This window comes from Mustela nigripes, chromosome 1 (genome assembly GCF_022355385.1).
Source record: "Mustela nigripes isolate SB6536 chromosome 1, MUSNIG.SB6536, whole genome shotgun sequence".
Taxonomy (NCBI): Eukaryota; Metazoa; Chordata; class Mammalia; order Carnivora; family Mustelidae; genus Mustela; species Mustela nigripes.
The window spans coordinates 209,215,101-209,229,921 of NC_081557.1; the positions used below are offsets into that span (position 1 = coordinate 209,215,101).

The following is a 14,821-nucleotide window of genomic DNA, read 5'->3' on the forward strand; positions in this document are numbered from 1 at the left end:
TTCCACTACATCCCATGGGGTCTGCTTCCTGCAGCTTTCAGCTCTCTTCTGGCTCAACAGAAAGAGATTAGAAGATTAGACCTGAACACAGAATCTTCATAGCATATGGGGTGAGGAAAGAAATGCAAAAATATGATAGATTTGTTTGAACAATATAATACTAATAATATCGAGACCCACCACCAATAGGAATATGACACTATATTTATATGCTACAGTAGACAACTCTGCAGACAGGTGTCCTATGTTCATCTTTATCATCAATTAGTAAGAGGAATCCATTTGATTTTCTTTGTTTGATAGACTTAAGATAAATCTATTTTACATCCAAAGGATTGGCAGAACTTACAGTTTGTCAAGAACAACTGTTGGAGATGATGGGGCATGAGGAGGACTCATAAGCTGTTGGTGAACTAGCATGTCTGGAAGACACATCTAGTATAATCGAAGAGAGGCACAGCCTCCAACTCAGAAATTTCACTCTCAGAGAAGTAGTTACTGTGTTGTGTATGTGGGAAGACTTCTACATTATTGTTCATAACACCATTATGTTCATAAGAAGAACACTCTGGAAGCTACCTAAGGGATCATATTTAATTACAGATATACATTGTGATATTAACTAATGGAATACTATCTATCGATGAAAATGCTCTAATTACACCTACATGCATCAGCTCAACGACGCTGAGGCTCGCAAAAGCTAAGTCACAGCGCAGGGATGTCATAGTGTAATGGCTTACCTGTTTGTTTTATAATTCTTACATAAGGTGCTCTTACCTCTGTTTTGCACACTGTGGTTCCTGGTCACGAATGGTGAGCTAAAGGAAATGTTAGAATTGACAGAATGTTGGTATTTCCCATGGTAGCTAGAATTCCACTCCAAGGCAAGGTCAGTCATAATGGACTAAGTCCCATTTTCCAAGCACTTTCTATTTCACTGGCTGTGCTACAAGGATTTGTTTTGTAAGGCAGTAGGCAGCTGTTTCTTTCTCTCTTTTCTCAAGGCAGGGAACCATATATGGAACAAATTGGCCCATACGTGTTCTTTCCATCATATTTCAATAAGCACATATTATGATTCTTTGCTTTTGGAAGCCATGAATTCAGACTTGCCTCGTAACTATGGTCACCATAGATAGATGGGGGGTTGGGGCTGATATTTTCTAGAAATTGTTTACCAGTTGAAGGAGAGTGAGCCATAGCAAGCAAGAGGAGCACAGAAATTATCTTGTTCCCTCTTGAAACGTGAGCTAAGTGAGAAAACTATGGATTAGGATGAGGAAATCCATAAGAGAAAGAGGATTATAAAATATAGTAAAAGACAATTGAAACACCAACAAGCAAGTGAGGGAAGGGGAGGTAACAGGGGATAGAGATCAGGCCCTTGATGAGCAGGCCTGACCCGTGGCAATGAGCTGACATTTTTCAGGAACTTGCAGTAGGCCTGGATCTGCTCTCAGTGTCTACTGTAGGACAAGCAACGTTGCCCAAGGATGTGGTTTGCTAGTGAGGAGGCTGGGCAGTCTGATTCTGGTGGGTCTCTCCTGACCGTGACTCTGTTCTACCATAGATAAGGTACACTCCCTATAAGTATTTATTGAGTAAATAAAATATAACATCTTAACTGTAGGCAGGACACCAGGGAAAGTCAGATTTCAGCATTTTCAGAATTAAGCCATGATTGGCAGCATGGGCTACTGTTTGGGTTTTGAAGTTGAACTTGACTTCAGTGAACTTGACTCTCTGGGCCTCATTTATTCCTTCCAAAGAGTGGGTTAGAACTATCTCTTAAATTCAGTGTGGCTTTAAGCTGGGGTATGATGGCTGAAGAGGGGTTTGCCAAGCAGGGAGAGGGTCCTGAGAGGGAAATATGGAGGAAGGTGGTATAGACAGAGGAATAGCATGTGCAAATGTCCTGCATTAAGTGAAAACAGGGGCTGAGACAGTGGGAAAGTGGCATGATCTGAGGTCAGAACCGCTGACCAGCCAGGGGTCATGGGGACCTTAGAACCACTAATTTTGGAGGTCCTGGATTTTGTTGTAAGGAAGCCAGCACTGATTTATAGTGACCTTGGTCAGTGAATCACTGATTTGAGCCTTTGCTTCCTCGAATCTTCAATTGGGACAGTAGTTGTCACAATAACCCAATCAGGCAAATGTTAAATTAGATAATGGCATTTTCAACCCCCAGCCATCTATAAAGTTTTGTTCAAAAGTAGCTGGCAGTTTGCAGGTGGTAACCTATACGTTACCAGCTGAGAATAACTAGAAATGGCCAATTTTTCCCCCAGACTGATTTGCATCCATTCCAGTTAATCCTGTCTAGTTCATATCCAAGCCTTCAGATCTCCCAAACTTCTCTAACAAGCAATCGCTAGTAAATTGCAGGAAGAGCAATGCCATCAGCTTCCCTAACAACTGTGACTCACACATTTCCCTTGGGCCTCATCACTAGGCTTCATTATCAAAGACCAAAGACTTCCCATTCCTCAGGAAGCCTTGGTGCGTCATTATCCAGGACAACACATGGCCTGATCCCCAGGCTGCCACCCAACAAGGCATTCCTGTCTCCTTACCTGGAAGTGGCAAGAGGAATATCTGGAGGGCTTTGATTTCGTGACAGGTGAATTGATTCAAGTTTCTTCTGATAATGAGGAACTGTATAAAGGAGTCGCATAATGGTCAGATTGTAAAAAGAAAATGATTGGGGACCTAATGGAACTTCCATAATTTCATCTGGGTTGTTGTTGTTGTTACAGAAACTGTAGATCTCTGATTAGGACTGGGTTGTTGTTACAGAAATTGTAGCCTATGTATTCTACAACTGTCCTGGCTCCTGGGGGTGGCTTTTCCCTGAGGCTATAAAAACCACTTTGAATCGTGAATATTCGATAGGATCAAGAGTCCTGAATCTGGAATTCATCACTGAGGTTCCAGAAATACAGAATATCATATTGGAAGGTATTTGTTCTTGGAAGGGCTTGGCATGGAAGTGAACCGAAGTTGAATTCTGCATTCAAGTGAGAACTTACATAGGAACATAAATAAAACAGGGAAACTTGAGAACTGCTTTGGGCAGGGGCTTGTCCAGTGCTGGCCCACGCCCTCCTGAAGTCTTGCATCTCTTCAGCAACAGGGCTAGAGAGCGCCCAGGATTCTGACTTAGACTAGCCGTGCCTGCCTGCTTACCAGCAGGCATATATTTTCTCAAAATTTCCCCTTTGATCTTTAAGTTTTTAAAAGATCTGCCAACCGTATGAACTGGAGTTATTTAGTAATTACATAAGCCATGGATGTGACCACTATTTATTTTCTTTTCATCATGAATAGATTTTAATCTGCCATCCAAATCACCAAGGGATATAATCATACTATGATATGAAATGCCATAAAACACTCTCCCTGTGGCTGTCCTTAGTGAAGTTAAGGAAGCATATCGACCTTGACATGTCTTAATTCTCATTGTTGCTCTGTGCTCTTTCTTTGTCCAAGGTGGGTCACAGACTAGACACCTCTGATTGAAAGGCTGTGAATACTTGAAACATAATTGGGGTTGATGCCTGGTCCTCTAGTCACCTATCCCGTAAAATCATTTCATGTCATAAGCAGCCACCTAGAGCCTCTGTCCCTCGTGTGGTGATCAATGTGACATCACTGTACTGATAATCTCAGAAGTCCAAGGCAACAGCATCTGAACATTTTAGTGAGGATGTTGAGCTTTGGTGTGGAAAAGGCACAGTTTCCTTTAGGTCTTAAAATTATTTAGAATTGCCAACCGACCCCCACTTCTCCATCAGGGACCCCTGAGAATCTACGAACCCAGTCTAGGCCCACTGAAGCCAAACTCCCAAGAAGAGCAGACTTGAGACCCGCAGAGGCAACACAACATGGCCAAAACCACCGAGTGAGTCGGTAGCAGCCTAACCAATGTTGCTTTGTGGGAGTATGCTGCTTGTGTCTGTCCCACTCTTTGGGCCATGGCTCAGGCCCTTGGCTTTGACATAACTGATCATCATAAGCGAATGGTGAATGGTATTTCAAAGGTAGGCATGAGCATACTGTTGCTTAGCATGCCAACTACTGAATGAGTGTTGGATTGCGTTGCACATTAACACCAATGATGTGTGCACACATATATGTGTGTATGCACAATCAGAGGAGGGTATGCGTGTGTGTGCATGGGTTCCATCAAAGCCAGAGAGACCAAGAGCTTCCTTGGTGCAGTGGGACAGCCATGTCTTTCTAAAGTGGCAGGGGCAGACCGTGTGCCTCCTTCTTGTCAGGTGCCTGGAGCAGAAGAAAGACCTCCAGCTCAGCCCTGATTTTAATCACCTTGTTTCAACCAGAGGGCTCTTGAGTACACTAGGGGAGGTCCCGGGCCCATCTGAATCACATCATCGTGCATACACACAGGTGCTCCTCGATTCCCAGGTCCTGAAACAATCTTTTCTAAAAATGACTAATGCTATAAATCTGGAAATGGAACTCAACCTAATGGTATCAGGGTATGAAAACAAATGTAAACAGCTTACCTCGATCTGTCCCAAGGACCTGCATTGAAATAGCAACAAAAAATAATAATGTTGAGTGAGTCTTGCTGATAGAGAATTTTACATTGAACCTGTGTTTTGGAGCAATTGGTTAGTAGAATTTGGGCAACATTTTTGTTAGTATAGATTTTTTAAAAACCTACAAATAATTCTCCAAAACACTAATAAATAAAAATAAAAATGTTTTACTCTCTGTGTGATGCAACAGGCAAATATGCAATCTGCTGATGACGTTAAAATTACTTTGGCTCTTCTGAAAACATGTGAATCATAGCTGATGAGGGAGCAGGAGGCTGGCTGAGGACAAGCAAAAGCTGGTACCTTGCCCCCCCCCCCCCCCAATATGTGTCACATTCCTCAGGCACCCCTGACTGCCCTAAAAGAAAAACAAATAGTTAACTTGCAGAGATCACACACAGTCCTGCAAGGCAGGAGTCTCCTTTGGTTTACAAATGTCTTTGAGATTTACAACAAAGAAGTTACCTTATCAATAGCCCAATTTCCAAAGGCACATAACTCAGTTCCTCAAGCCCTACTGTCACCCTCCCCTCCATTAAAACTGAAGGAGGCTGAGGCAGAAGGAAAAGTAAATAAAGTTAAATTTCTTCTAAACCCAAATCTCACTAACAAGGACACTTGATAGGAGAAATGTGAAACTTTATCTCTAGATCTCCAAGATAGTGTCCGAGAATCATTCCCAAGCATATGACCCACTGATATACATCTAAAGGGTCTCACAAGAAGATTTTTACTACTAGTAATGAATAACCTTTCTCCCATCAATAGCTAGCCCCTCAAGGTCCTGTAGACCTTGCTTCCAAAATTCCTTAGAGACTAACATCACCCTCTTTGTCCTCACCTACCCAACTCCTGTGTATATAATCAGCCACTCCTCAGGATAACGGCGCAGCAGCATCTCCGTCTGCCCACGGGTCCTGTCCCCGTGCTCTAATAAACCACCTTTTTGCACCAAAGACGTCTTAAGAGTTCTTTCTTAGCCGTCGGCTCCGAACCTTACCCCATTGAACCTCACCTAGGTTCAAGAACTTCATCAATAGCCATCAAGAAACCTTAGGATTGCTCCTATTTTCATCCCAATAATTCCATCGATGAGATTTTTTTTCCCTAAGAAAATTTTTGGACCAATATTTGGACCCATTTGCATGCACAAAGACATCCAGTACATCATTCCTTATAGTGTCAAACCCTGGAAATGATCTATGTGCCCATCTAAGTGAGAACTGTTAAGTCAATTTTGGTGCTATACTGATTTATCAGAATTATAAATGCATGGAAAGTATTTATGTAGAGTATGTGATAGGATTATGCTCCAATTATGTCTCAATGTTACATGAAAAGTTTAGACTACAAACTGGACTTATGATGTATTTACAATGCAGGAGTGTGTGTGAGAGTGTGTGTGTGGGGTGGGGAGTGTACTGACCCTTCGAGCCTAGGTCTCCTGACTCACATTGTCTTCCCAGACAAGAGACCTTTAGCAAAAAACAGCTCAGAGAGGCATTGAACCTCTTGATTGAAGCTCGGCAACAGGCAAGCCCCTTTGTTTTGAAAACCTAGGTGTCCCCTTGGGTTCTGGCAAGAGGCCATACATTTCATCATGGACAGCAAACCAGGCAAATCTATAGGCTAAGTAAAAAGGGTAATGAATCCGTTTTAATGAGTGGTTTGAGAGTCTCCCCGCTAAGTCTTGCGTGGGACTTTGGACATGGCAGTTCCAAGTGCCCAGTCAGAGGCTGCTGCGGAGACAGTCTTGTTGAAGACAAATCTCAGGATTGTTGAAGGAGTTGGGGGAGCAGAGCTGGAAACACGGCTGAAAAGCTATCCTTCTGGGACAGCAGGTGTTTTCTTTAATTGAGATCCAGCCCACTTTGTGCTTGAGGGCTCTGAATTTGAAATGGAATGCAATTAGAAAAGTGGGGTAAAATCTCTCATTTATCTACGTTACCTTTTTTTGGTTGTTCTTGTTAGAAAGTAAACGTTCTAGTTAAATAGTGATGCCTGCTTTATTATGTCCGTCCCTCCATTCCCATCCTTCTCTCTTTCCCTCCTCCTCCTCCTTCTTCCTTTTTTTTTTTTTCTTTCTTTCAAGCTACTTTAGCTCAGAAGTGTCTCTGAGTTTCCTGAGGCAGAACGTCATAGTGTGGGGAGTGGACCAGGATTTTCAGGGGCTGGTCCTGTCTTCTGCCGGCTGTGGGGACTCTGGAAAGTCTTCAGCCTTCCTCGAGGCTTCTTTTTTCTCTTAGGGTTGTGTGAGAATTAAATGACACAATGAGTCTCTCTGACAACTATAATGTGCTGTGTGAATCTGAGTTGGGGTGGGCAGCACACCAGGTCTGCTGGGAATGAGTTCTGGTTCCCAAGATATAATGTGAGTAAGCACTTCACACCCAAGCTTGGCTTTTGTCCTATGAGATGGACTTCTGTGGTGGAGAAATGGCCTTGACTCTCAGCCCAGACAAACAATGGGGAAGTATCTTGGCAAAAGATAAGGAGGAAGAATGTGTTTTTCCAGTAGGCGGTGTTGTGTTTTAGATGGTATCTACTTCTAGAATGCCAACCAAAGTCGCAAAGAAAACAAACTGTCCTGCATGACCCCCACTGTCTGAGGCTCGCTACTTCCTTCTTGCTCCTAAATGATTGGAGAGCCTGTTTTCCTTACAGGCTGACCTATGAGTTGCGGACCATAGATCATCTTGTGTGCCAGCCATCTGCTACCGGGGACACATAAATTCGACCCACAGGAACAAAGCGGTGGAGACAGAGAGTGCCCAGTAGCAGAGCACCACACCCACCTTTCTCCTTCCCCGGGGCACTTGGAAAACCCAAAAACTCCCAGAAAAGGAGGAGCTGGGTGAGGTCCTGATTAGAACCAGGGCTGGCCTTCTCATTCAGCAGTTATGTGCTGTCCTCTTTGCCATGTTTATCTGATGGATGAGAGGTAGTAAGTGTCTTATTTAGTCACAAGTGAGAAGTGTGACTTGATTTTAGCATTCTCATAAAACCAAATAAGAAAGGACAGATGGACAGACAGAACAAAAGAAAGAAAGAAAATAGATTAACCTATGCTGTCCAGATGTAAGAGCATAGTTGAAAGACTAAAACAAGAACCATGCTCCTTAGGAAGCCAGTGGGAATGAGGTGAGGCCACTCTCTAGCTGTTGGACAGTGGCTTTCCTTCAGTCACAGTGGACCCATCATTTCCTCATTGGGAGTTAAGGAGCTGAGTGTGGAAGGACTCTAAGGCAGCTCCATGATATCTGACTTTCCTGCTGTTAATTGAGCTTCTACAGCTCACTTGGTCATTATGCACTTTCTTTGACTTATTTTAACTTTTTCACAACAACCTTGCAAAGAAGTATTATCTTTCTCTATTTTGTGGCCGTGGGGTTGTATGTGTATTCAAATCCAGGTCTATGTGGTCCATATTTAAAATGTTTTGTACTGAGCCGTCTTGTCTTTCGTTTGAAGAACAAATGGTAAGGTATAGTACCATTTCCAACATCTTATTTCTGGAAAGCGGAAGACTGGAGGTCATTGGTGGAAACTTTATGTCTTCCGTGGAAACTGGGATGCTCTTCACTGGACTAGTGAACTCTGATATCTTCAGGTCACAAAATAAGACCTTGGTCTCAGATCGGGACCTTTACTTGTTTTACTTTAGTTTTCTCATCTTTAGAGTAGAGATATTAATACATTTGGGTATAGCTGTTATGAGAATTAATTGTGATAAAGTCTCTGAATCAAATAGTGTCTTGCCCATCACAGACATTAATGCACAGAAATCCCTTCTTTGTTTCTGAGGACAAAATTCCACTTACCTCACTTAAGTCCTTTAAGCTTATCTGCCTGTAAGGAAAAGAAATATGGTGTTACATAAATACAGTTCATAATGATCAAGATAAAATCACTCTGAGCCCTTAAAAACCTTTGACTGCATTTTCATTGCCAAATTAACAGCCCATGGTCCAGTGTGATATTCATCACTGTTCTTTAAAGTGAAAGCCAGGTTATTTTCTCATAATTTTCTAAGAAACAGAAGAAGTTATGAGGGAATACAAAAGGTGGTGACAGAAAGGACATGAATAAACTAGCTTCTCATTTTTGGAGAATTTCAGTAACATCATCATTTCTCCTCACATTTGGTTTTCCTTGTTGGGTTTTATTAGCACAGTCAGACCTGCTATTATTATCTTGATTGCAAAACTCTGAGTGTTTTGTTTTGAGGAAATATAACGAGTCTTAAGTAAGACGTTGCAGGGTACAGCGGGACCCCAGGAAGCGGTGGGTTAGAGGAAAGATGCTTCCATGAGGGAGAATGAGACATACCATGGAATGGATGATGGGGTAAGAACTCAATGCACGGTGTGTTGATGTGTGCCCTGGGCACGTCTCAGAAGAGCTAGCAAGCCTTTCATGGATACTGACAATTCAATCAATTCACCTTTCTGAACTTGTCTTTCTCATCTGTGAAATGGCCACAGGAGCATTCATTTAGGATTGCTAGCAATAAGGATGACCATGTGGGGCGCTCAGTGGGTACTGCTGTTGGGATGTGGTTAAAGGCCAATGAGGACTGACATGCACATTCTGTCTGCCTGGGTCTGCCAGTGAGAGCCTGGTCCTGAGGGAATGTGAGGAGGTTGAGGCAACAACACCAGCCTCAGAAGGCGACAGTTGATCTAGAGAGACGGAGATGAGCCCAGGAGCACACAGCGCTCAGATGCTATATCCTGTTCTCAGACAACCAAGCAGCAGGCAAGTGGAGTGAGGGCCATGTTTTGTAACCAGTTCATCAGCCCATCAGAGATGGTACCTCTACCCACTGCCTCCCCCTTTCAATGGGGCAAATGGGAAGAAAAAGAGATATGATCAGAAGTAATAAAGTTGAACAGACACCCATAGTATTAATTATTTGGGTTAAGTTGAGGCTAATTTTTGTTTTCAATGTTTAAGAGACTCTGGCATTTTAGGATTACATGTGGTTTCAATTTAAGACATGCAATTGATTTTAGACTTGTGATTTTAAGTTCCAAGAGTCAAGCTGTGTTCAACTCCATTTATAAAGATTGCAGCCTGCTTGAGAGAACTTGAATTTGTCTAGATTTATCTATTTACCTTATTAGATTTATAAAAGTTGTTAAAGTAAGTTTTGCTCATTAGGGTTTAAAGTTAGATGTATATAGGTATTTCAGATGTTTTAAGATTTAACTGAGTTTGTAAATAAGTCTTATTGTCTAAGGTTCCTTAACCTATGCAGTGTGACAGAGTGTCCTTCCATCTAGATAAAATTGCCTGATTTACAAATAAGTATTATATTCGATCAATGGAAATGGGAGGCTTCAGGAAAACTAGGCTTTTGAAGTGGTAGCATTAAAAGATGGATTTTTACGTGATAACCCAAGCAGTTGTAGGAGGGTTTTCTGTGCATGACGTCTCTGGACCCGAGACTGCCTCTGTTGACAAGACTCCCTAAGTTAGTTGCTCCCTTTACCTATAAAATGAAGGTATCTGGCTTTGGTGGTGGTTGGGGGTGTTTGGGGGAGACCTGCACCCTCACAAAATGCAGACCAGGGTGGGGACCTGTCTGACCACCCCAATGGCACCATGCCACCTCCCTATGAGCATCTTTCATTTTGTGTAAGTGGTCCTGTGTTCTGTTTTGGAGATGGCCCAAAAACCGTGACAGGGATAAGCTTCCCCATGTTTTTCTTGTTCATAATATGTGCTCTGTGTGTATTTGAGGATAATCCATTTTACTTCTTGAGCCTCCCTTAGATTTTGCTGAGTTTTACATAAACTAGGTTTGAATCCTTGTGCTGTCATCTGTGAGCTCCCTCATTCTCTGGAAGTGAAGTCCCTTCTCTGAAGCTTGGTTTTCCCACCTGTAAAATGGGTAAACCCACACAGAAATGAAGTGGGTTGATTAAGGTTCTCATGAAATAATATACGTGAACATTATTTGGAAGAAAATAGCACCTTCCATCTGCATCCATTAAACACTTTCTTTTAAATGAAACTTTTTGTTCTGAGATAATTGTAGGTCTCATGCTCATGTAAGAACTTATACAGAAGGATCCTGTGTGCACTCATGCAGTTTTCCCCAGTGGCGATATCTTGCAGGACTATAATAATAATAATTAAAGTCACATTCTAAAATCAGTATTTCCTGTAAGTACCCATTCCCATGCAAATTTGTATGCTTCTTGGTAATCAATGTTTCCCCTCTCTTCAAGGACTCTGGCTTCTCAATATCTCCACGGATTGTTGTTGTTGTTGTTGTTTTCACTTCCCAAATCCTCAGAACATACATTTTTGTCCCTGAGATGGCTTGAACTGAGGTGGTGCCAGCTTTGCGGTTGAAAAGGGAAAACTGTAGATAGTCAGACAGGTGTTTTTTTGGTTAGATAGCAGGTACCTTCTGTAAATTACATTTTGGCCGAACCCTGCAGCATGGGGTTGGATTTTGCTGAAGCTGCAGGGAGATGTCATGGCTCATGACCTCTCTGCATTTCTGTGTCCCACTCAGAAAACTGAGGATTGTGATACTGTTTTCTGCACAGTGTGGTTGTGGGACTGCATGAGGTCAAGCAACCGAAAGACCCCAGAGTGGACCCACTGTATAACAAGAGCTCCCCAAATGTCATTACTCAGGATATTTTTATTTGGTGCATGTGCCAGGGTATTAAAATTATAAGGGTTAGTGGGAAAGTTACTCCCTTTTTAATCTCTTTCTAAATATGTCAAAGAGAGAGTCTCCATGTGGTGGTGACTTTATCTAAATATTGCTCTTGCATTTTATTTGTCTTCCCTTTCAAGAGAGAAAAAGTGACACAGGCTGAAAGTTTGGGTCTGAAACTGTCTGTGTTGTAGTTATGCTAATGATGTTTCCCCTTTAAATAAATTTCCTTACTTTAAAAAAATGAGCTGAGCCAAAAATATGAAGTACCCGGATATGATAAAAATCATAATAATGGTACACAAAAATGGTTGAGAACACCCAACGAACATTCCCCAGACTTCAAAGTTCTCTAGTTTTCAGTCGTCAGTGAAGGATTTAAGTGACATTTTCATGAACTGAAGTGCTTCGATTCAGCAATCGTTTTGTGAAGCCAAGACCTAGCTTTCAAGTAGAGACCGGCCGAGCTGGCAGAGACAAACGGTTGCAGCAATAGGCAGACCCACATTCACTGTGAGGAGAGCCCATTGTAAAGGGCTGCAGCTGTCGGCTGCCTGTCAGTGACTGCGGTGGATTACCACATGTAAATCACAGCCTCTCTTGATGGAGGGCCTTCCATCTCCCAGCACCCATGGAGCAGCTGGTAGGAGTGGAGCGGGTACTAGCCTTCTGTGTGGGCTACAGCAGTTCAGCTCTCCAGTGTCCCTTCTGTTTTCAGAGAAAGTGAACCTTGCCACAGCCTCCTGTGGTTGTTGACAAGCAACTTGTGGGTCATTAGTAATGGCCATCTGACTCCCAATATGGCACCCAACTCAAATGAATTTGGAAGCTCTCCTTTTATGGCAAAACTCTTTCTTATTCATGGTAATATTCCCAGTGTCTCACACAGGCTCTGCATGTTTTTGACCTCTCCATAGTCCTGCAGCAACCCTATAGCGTTGACCAAGTCATCTAACCTCTGTGAATCTTAGTGACCTACATGTCCAAGGGGTGAGGAAGTGATTTTTATGAGACACCTACTGTGAATAAGCCAGAGAGCCTTCAAAAACCATACTTTAGAGGACTGAGCCTTTAGAAAACCACCTTTTGGAAGGATACAGTGAGATGGGAGGTCATGACACTCTGGAGGGGTTGATGGTGAAGAGACCCAGCCAGTTCTCATCACATCTAAAAGTGATTAAACAGATTTAGCTCTGGCTGCAGAAACTCAAGAGGATGCAGAATGCAAACTTGTAAAGACTCCAACACCATGGCATTGGCTGCATGATAGGTTGAAGTGATCCAGACTGCAGAGGAACTCATTTTCAGATCAAGGAGTATTATTTTAGACCCTGGAAGCTGGAGCATATGTAGGAATGGCTGAAAGACCATCAAAGCTTTACTGACCGATTCCTGGAACCTGGCTCCCTCTGGGCCCTTAGCCCTGGCTGTGTATCAGATTGCCCCCAGGGGAGTGTTAAAAGATAGTGATGGCTGCTTCTCCCCTCTCTGAGTGATTAACACAGATCCTGGGGAATAGGACTTTTTAAAAAAAGCTTTCCTAATTATTTTAATGTAAAGCCAGAATGAGGAACATTGTAGTAGGATATAGAGTCTGTATTTCGAGAGAAAATAGGGTCATGGGTGCTTAATTCTGTCGGGTAGAGATGGAAAATGATGTTCAGGTGTTTTTCTTTCCTGTGCTGTGATACTCTCCTAGGCACTCTAGAGACATCACTGCCACTCTTGTCACATGGGGACGATTACACTGTTCTCACCAACATGGAGACTCAGAAGTGTTTGAGAGATTTATGAGATCCTGTAGCCAGAAGTGGCTCAGCTGGGATCCAAACCCAGTTCTGCTGGGTCCCAACAGCTGTGCTTTCTGGCATAAAGACACTGAAGGAAGAGAAGATCCTCTTTTTTTCTCCATACCGAACAACCTCATCTGCTCTGATGTTTTATTCATCCTGTGTTCTGCCGCTTTGCTCTCTGAGTTTTGACCAGTTCTGGATGTATTAGACTATTAGGTCAGTAGGGTCCGAAATGATACATTTCATGTTTCCAATGCTGATGACATCACTTCATGGGTTTGATGGTCTATTGTTGGCTGTTGTTGCCTCCCTGTCTCTCGTGCTTTGAAACTAGAAATCAAAATAGAGCAAATTTGGTTTCTTCTCATCTGGCTAGGACCCTCTGGAAATGGCAGAAGGAAATACAGATTTATTGAAGGTGTACTATGTGCCAGGCAGACCCTGGGCTGGAAACTATGCACACTGAAATGAGTCAGTCCCCACTTTTTGGGTGGAACAGACTTGTATCCAGATAATTATATGGGGTGGGGGATGGGCAAAGGCACCAACAGGAACAGGCTCAAGGTCACAGCGACGACCTAGGCGGGCAGTGTTGAATGGTTGTCATGATTAGTCCTGTGTTACTCTCACATGAGCCCATAGGGTAGGTGGTAGGTATTACTGTCATCCTCACTTTACAGCCCAGGAAGATGTGGGCTGGGTGAAGATTAGTCATTTGCTCTAAAGCAGGTCCTCAACCTCTGCACTATGGACCTTGGAGGTTCATTATCCTTTGTCACAGGGCTGGCCCATACACTGCAGGGTGTTTGGTGGCATATCTGACCTCTACCCACCAGATGCCAGGAGCATTCCCACCACCTGACCCGTCACAACAAAATATGTCTCTGGATACTGCCAATTTCCCCGAGGCCAGAGTCACCTCCAGCCGAGAACTGCTGTCCCCTCTCTTCTATCTCATACGAAAGATCACCTGAATTTCAACCGGGGCAGCTGGAATTGACACCTGAGGGCTTGTGTCCCTTCCCACACTGCAAGGCCAGTGGAGAAACCAGCACACAAAGGGAAATGGCACCGGGCAGAGAATGAGGGCTACTCCTCCAGGGGGGAGGTGTGTTTGTGTGGGGCTGCAAAGGATGAACAGAGGAGGGGACATTGGCCAGAAAAATAAGGCAGAAATGGTATTTTAGGCTCATTGGCATTCACCATCAGAACCAGTGCTGACTGGGTTCTCCACAGAATCTCAAAATGTGCCTGATATTTTGAATTTCTGTTATCTACAAAAAATGCTGACTAAGTGATGCCTCGTGCTCCAACTTGCTGATTCAAGCTTGCAGTAGGAAAGCATCATTCATTCCATGCAGGAACGAGAGAGAAATGTTCATCTCTGTTCTGACTTCTAAAGTGAGGAAATTTTGCAAATCCAAACTCTCTTGGGCAAAGAAAAGCTCCTATGCTCCTTTGTTACATTTTGCAATTGTTGCTGGCTGCCTAATGCTCCACACATTTGGAAGTAGGACTCTGTTGTCAGCTTAATGCCAGAGACTTGGCTTTTTAATTATTTGTCAAAATGGCAATAACGTTTCTGACAAACGTGTTTTCCAGTGAAGTAATATTCCCACAGCTGGGGTGGGTGGTGAGAAGCTGAGGGGCAGTACTGGTCTGCACATAGCCTGAATCCCCTTTCAGTTTTTACATAACAAGTCCTGATTCCTTTCTGGCACTTAACATCTTCTTCAGTAACAATTCAGGTCTCAAGCGAGCCTTTGTTTCAATAACTC

The 14,821-nt window shown here is 43.1% G+C and overlaps 1 protein-coding gene and 1 long non-coding RNA gene across 4 annotated transcripts in view; one reads left to right on the forward strand and one right to left on the reverse strand.

Annotated features, from left to right (window-relative positions):
* Positions 1-14,821, forward strand: part of LOC132004504 (uncharacterized) — a 167,941-nt gene that overhangs the window by 42,662 nt on the left and 110,458 nt on the right. The gene's annotated exons all lie outside the window — the stretch shown is intronic.
* The window catches only part of CLNK (cytokine dependent hematopoietic cell linker), a 168,876-nt gene that overhangs the window by 23,023 nt on the left and 131,032 nt on the right, over positions 1-14,821 (reverse strand). Inside the window, exons 12-15 of the mRNA XM_059380988.1 lie at positions 8,393-8,420; positions 4,536-4,554; positions 2,580-2,661; positions 781-821 (exon numbers count right to left, since the gene is read on the reverse strand). Of these exons, the coding sequence (XP_059236971.1) occupies positions 781-821; positions 2,580-2,661; positions 4,536-4,554; positions 8,393-8,420 (170 nt within the window). The remainder of the gene's footprint in view (positions 1-780; positions 822-2,579; positions 2,662-4,535; positions 4,555-8,392; positions 8,421-14,821) is intronic.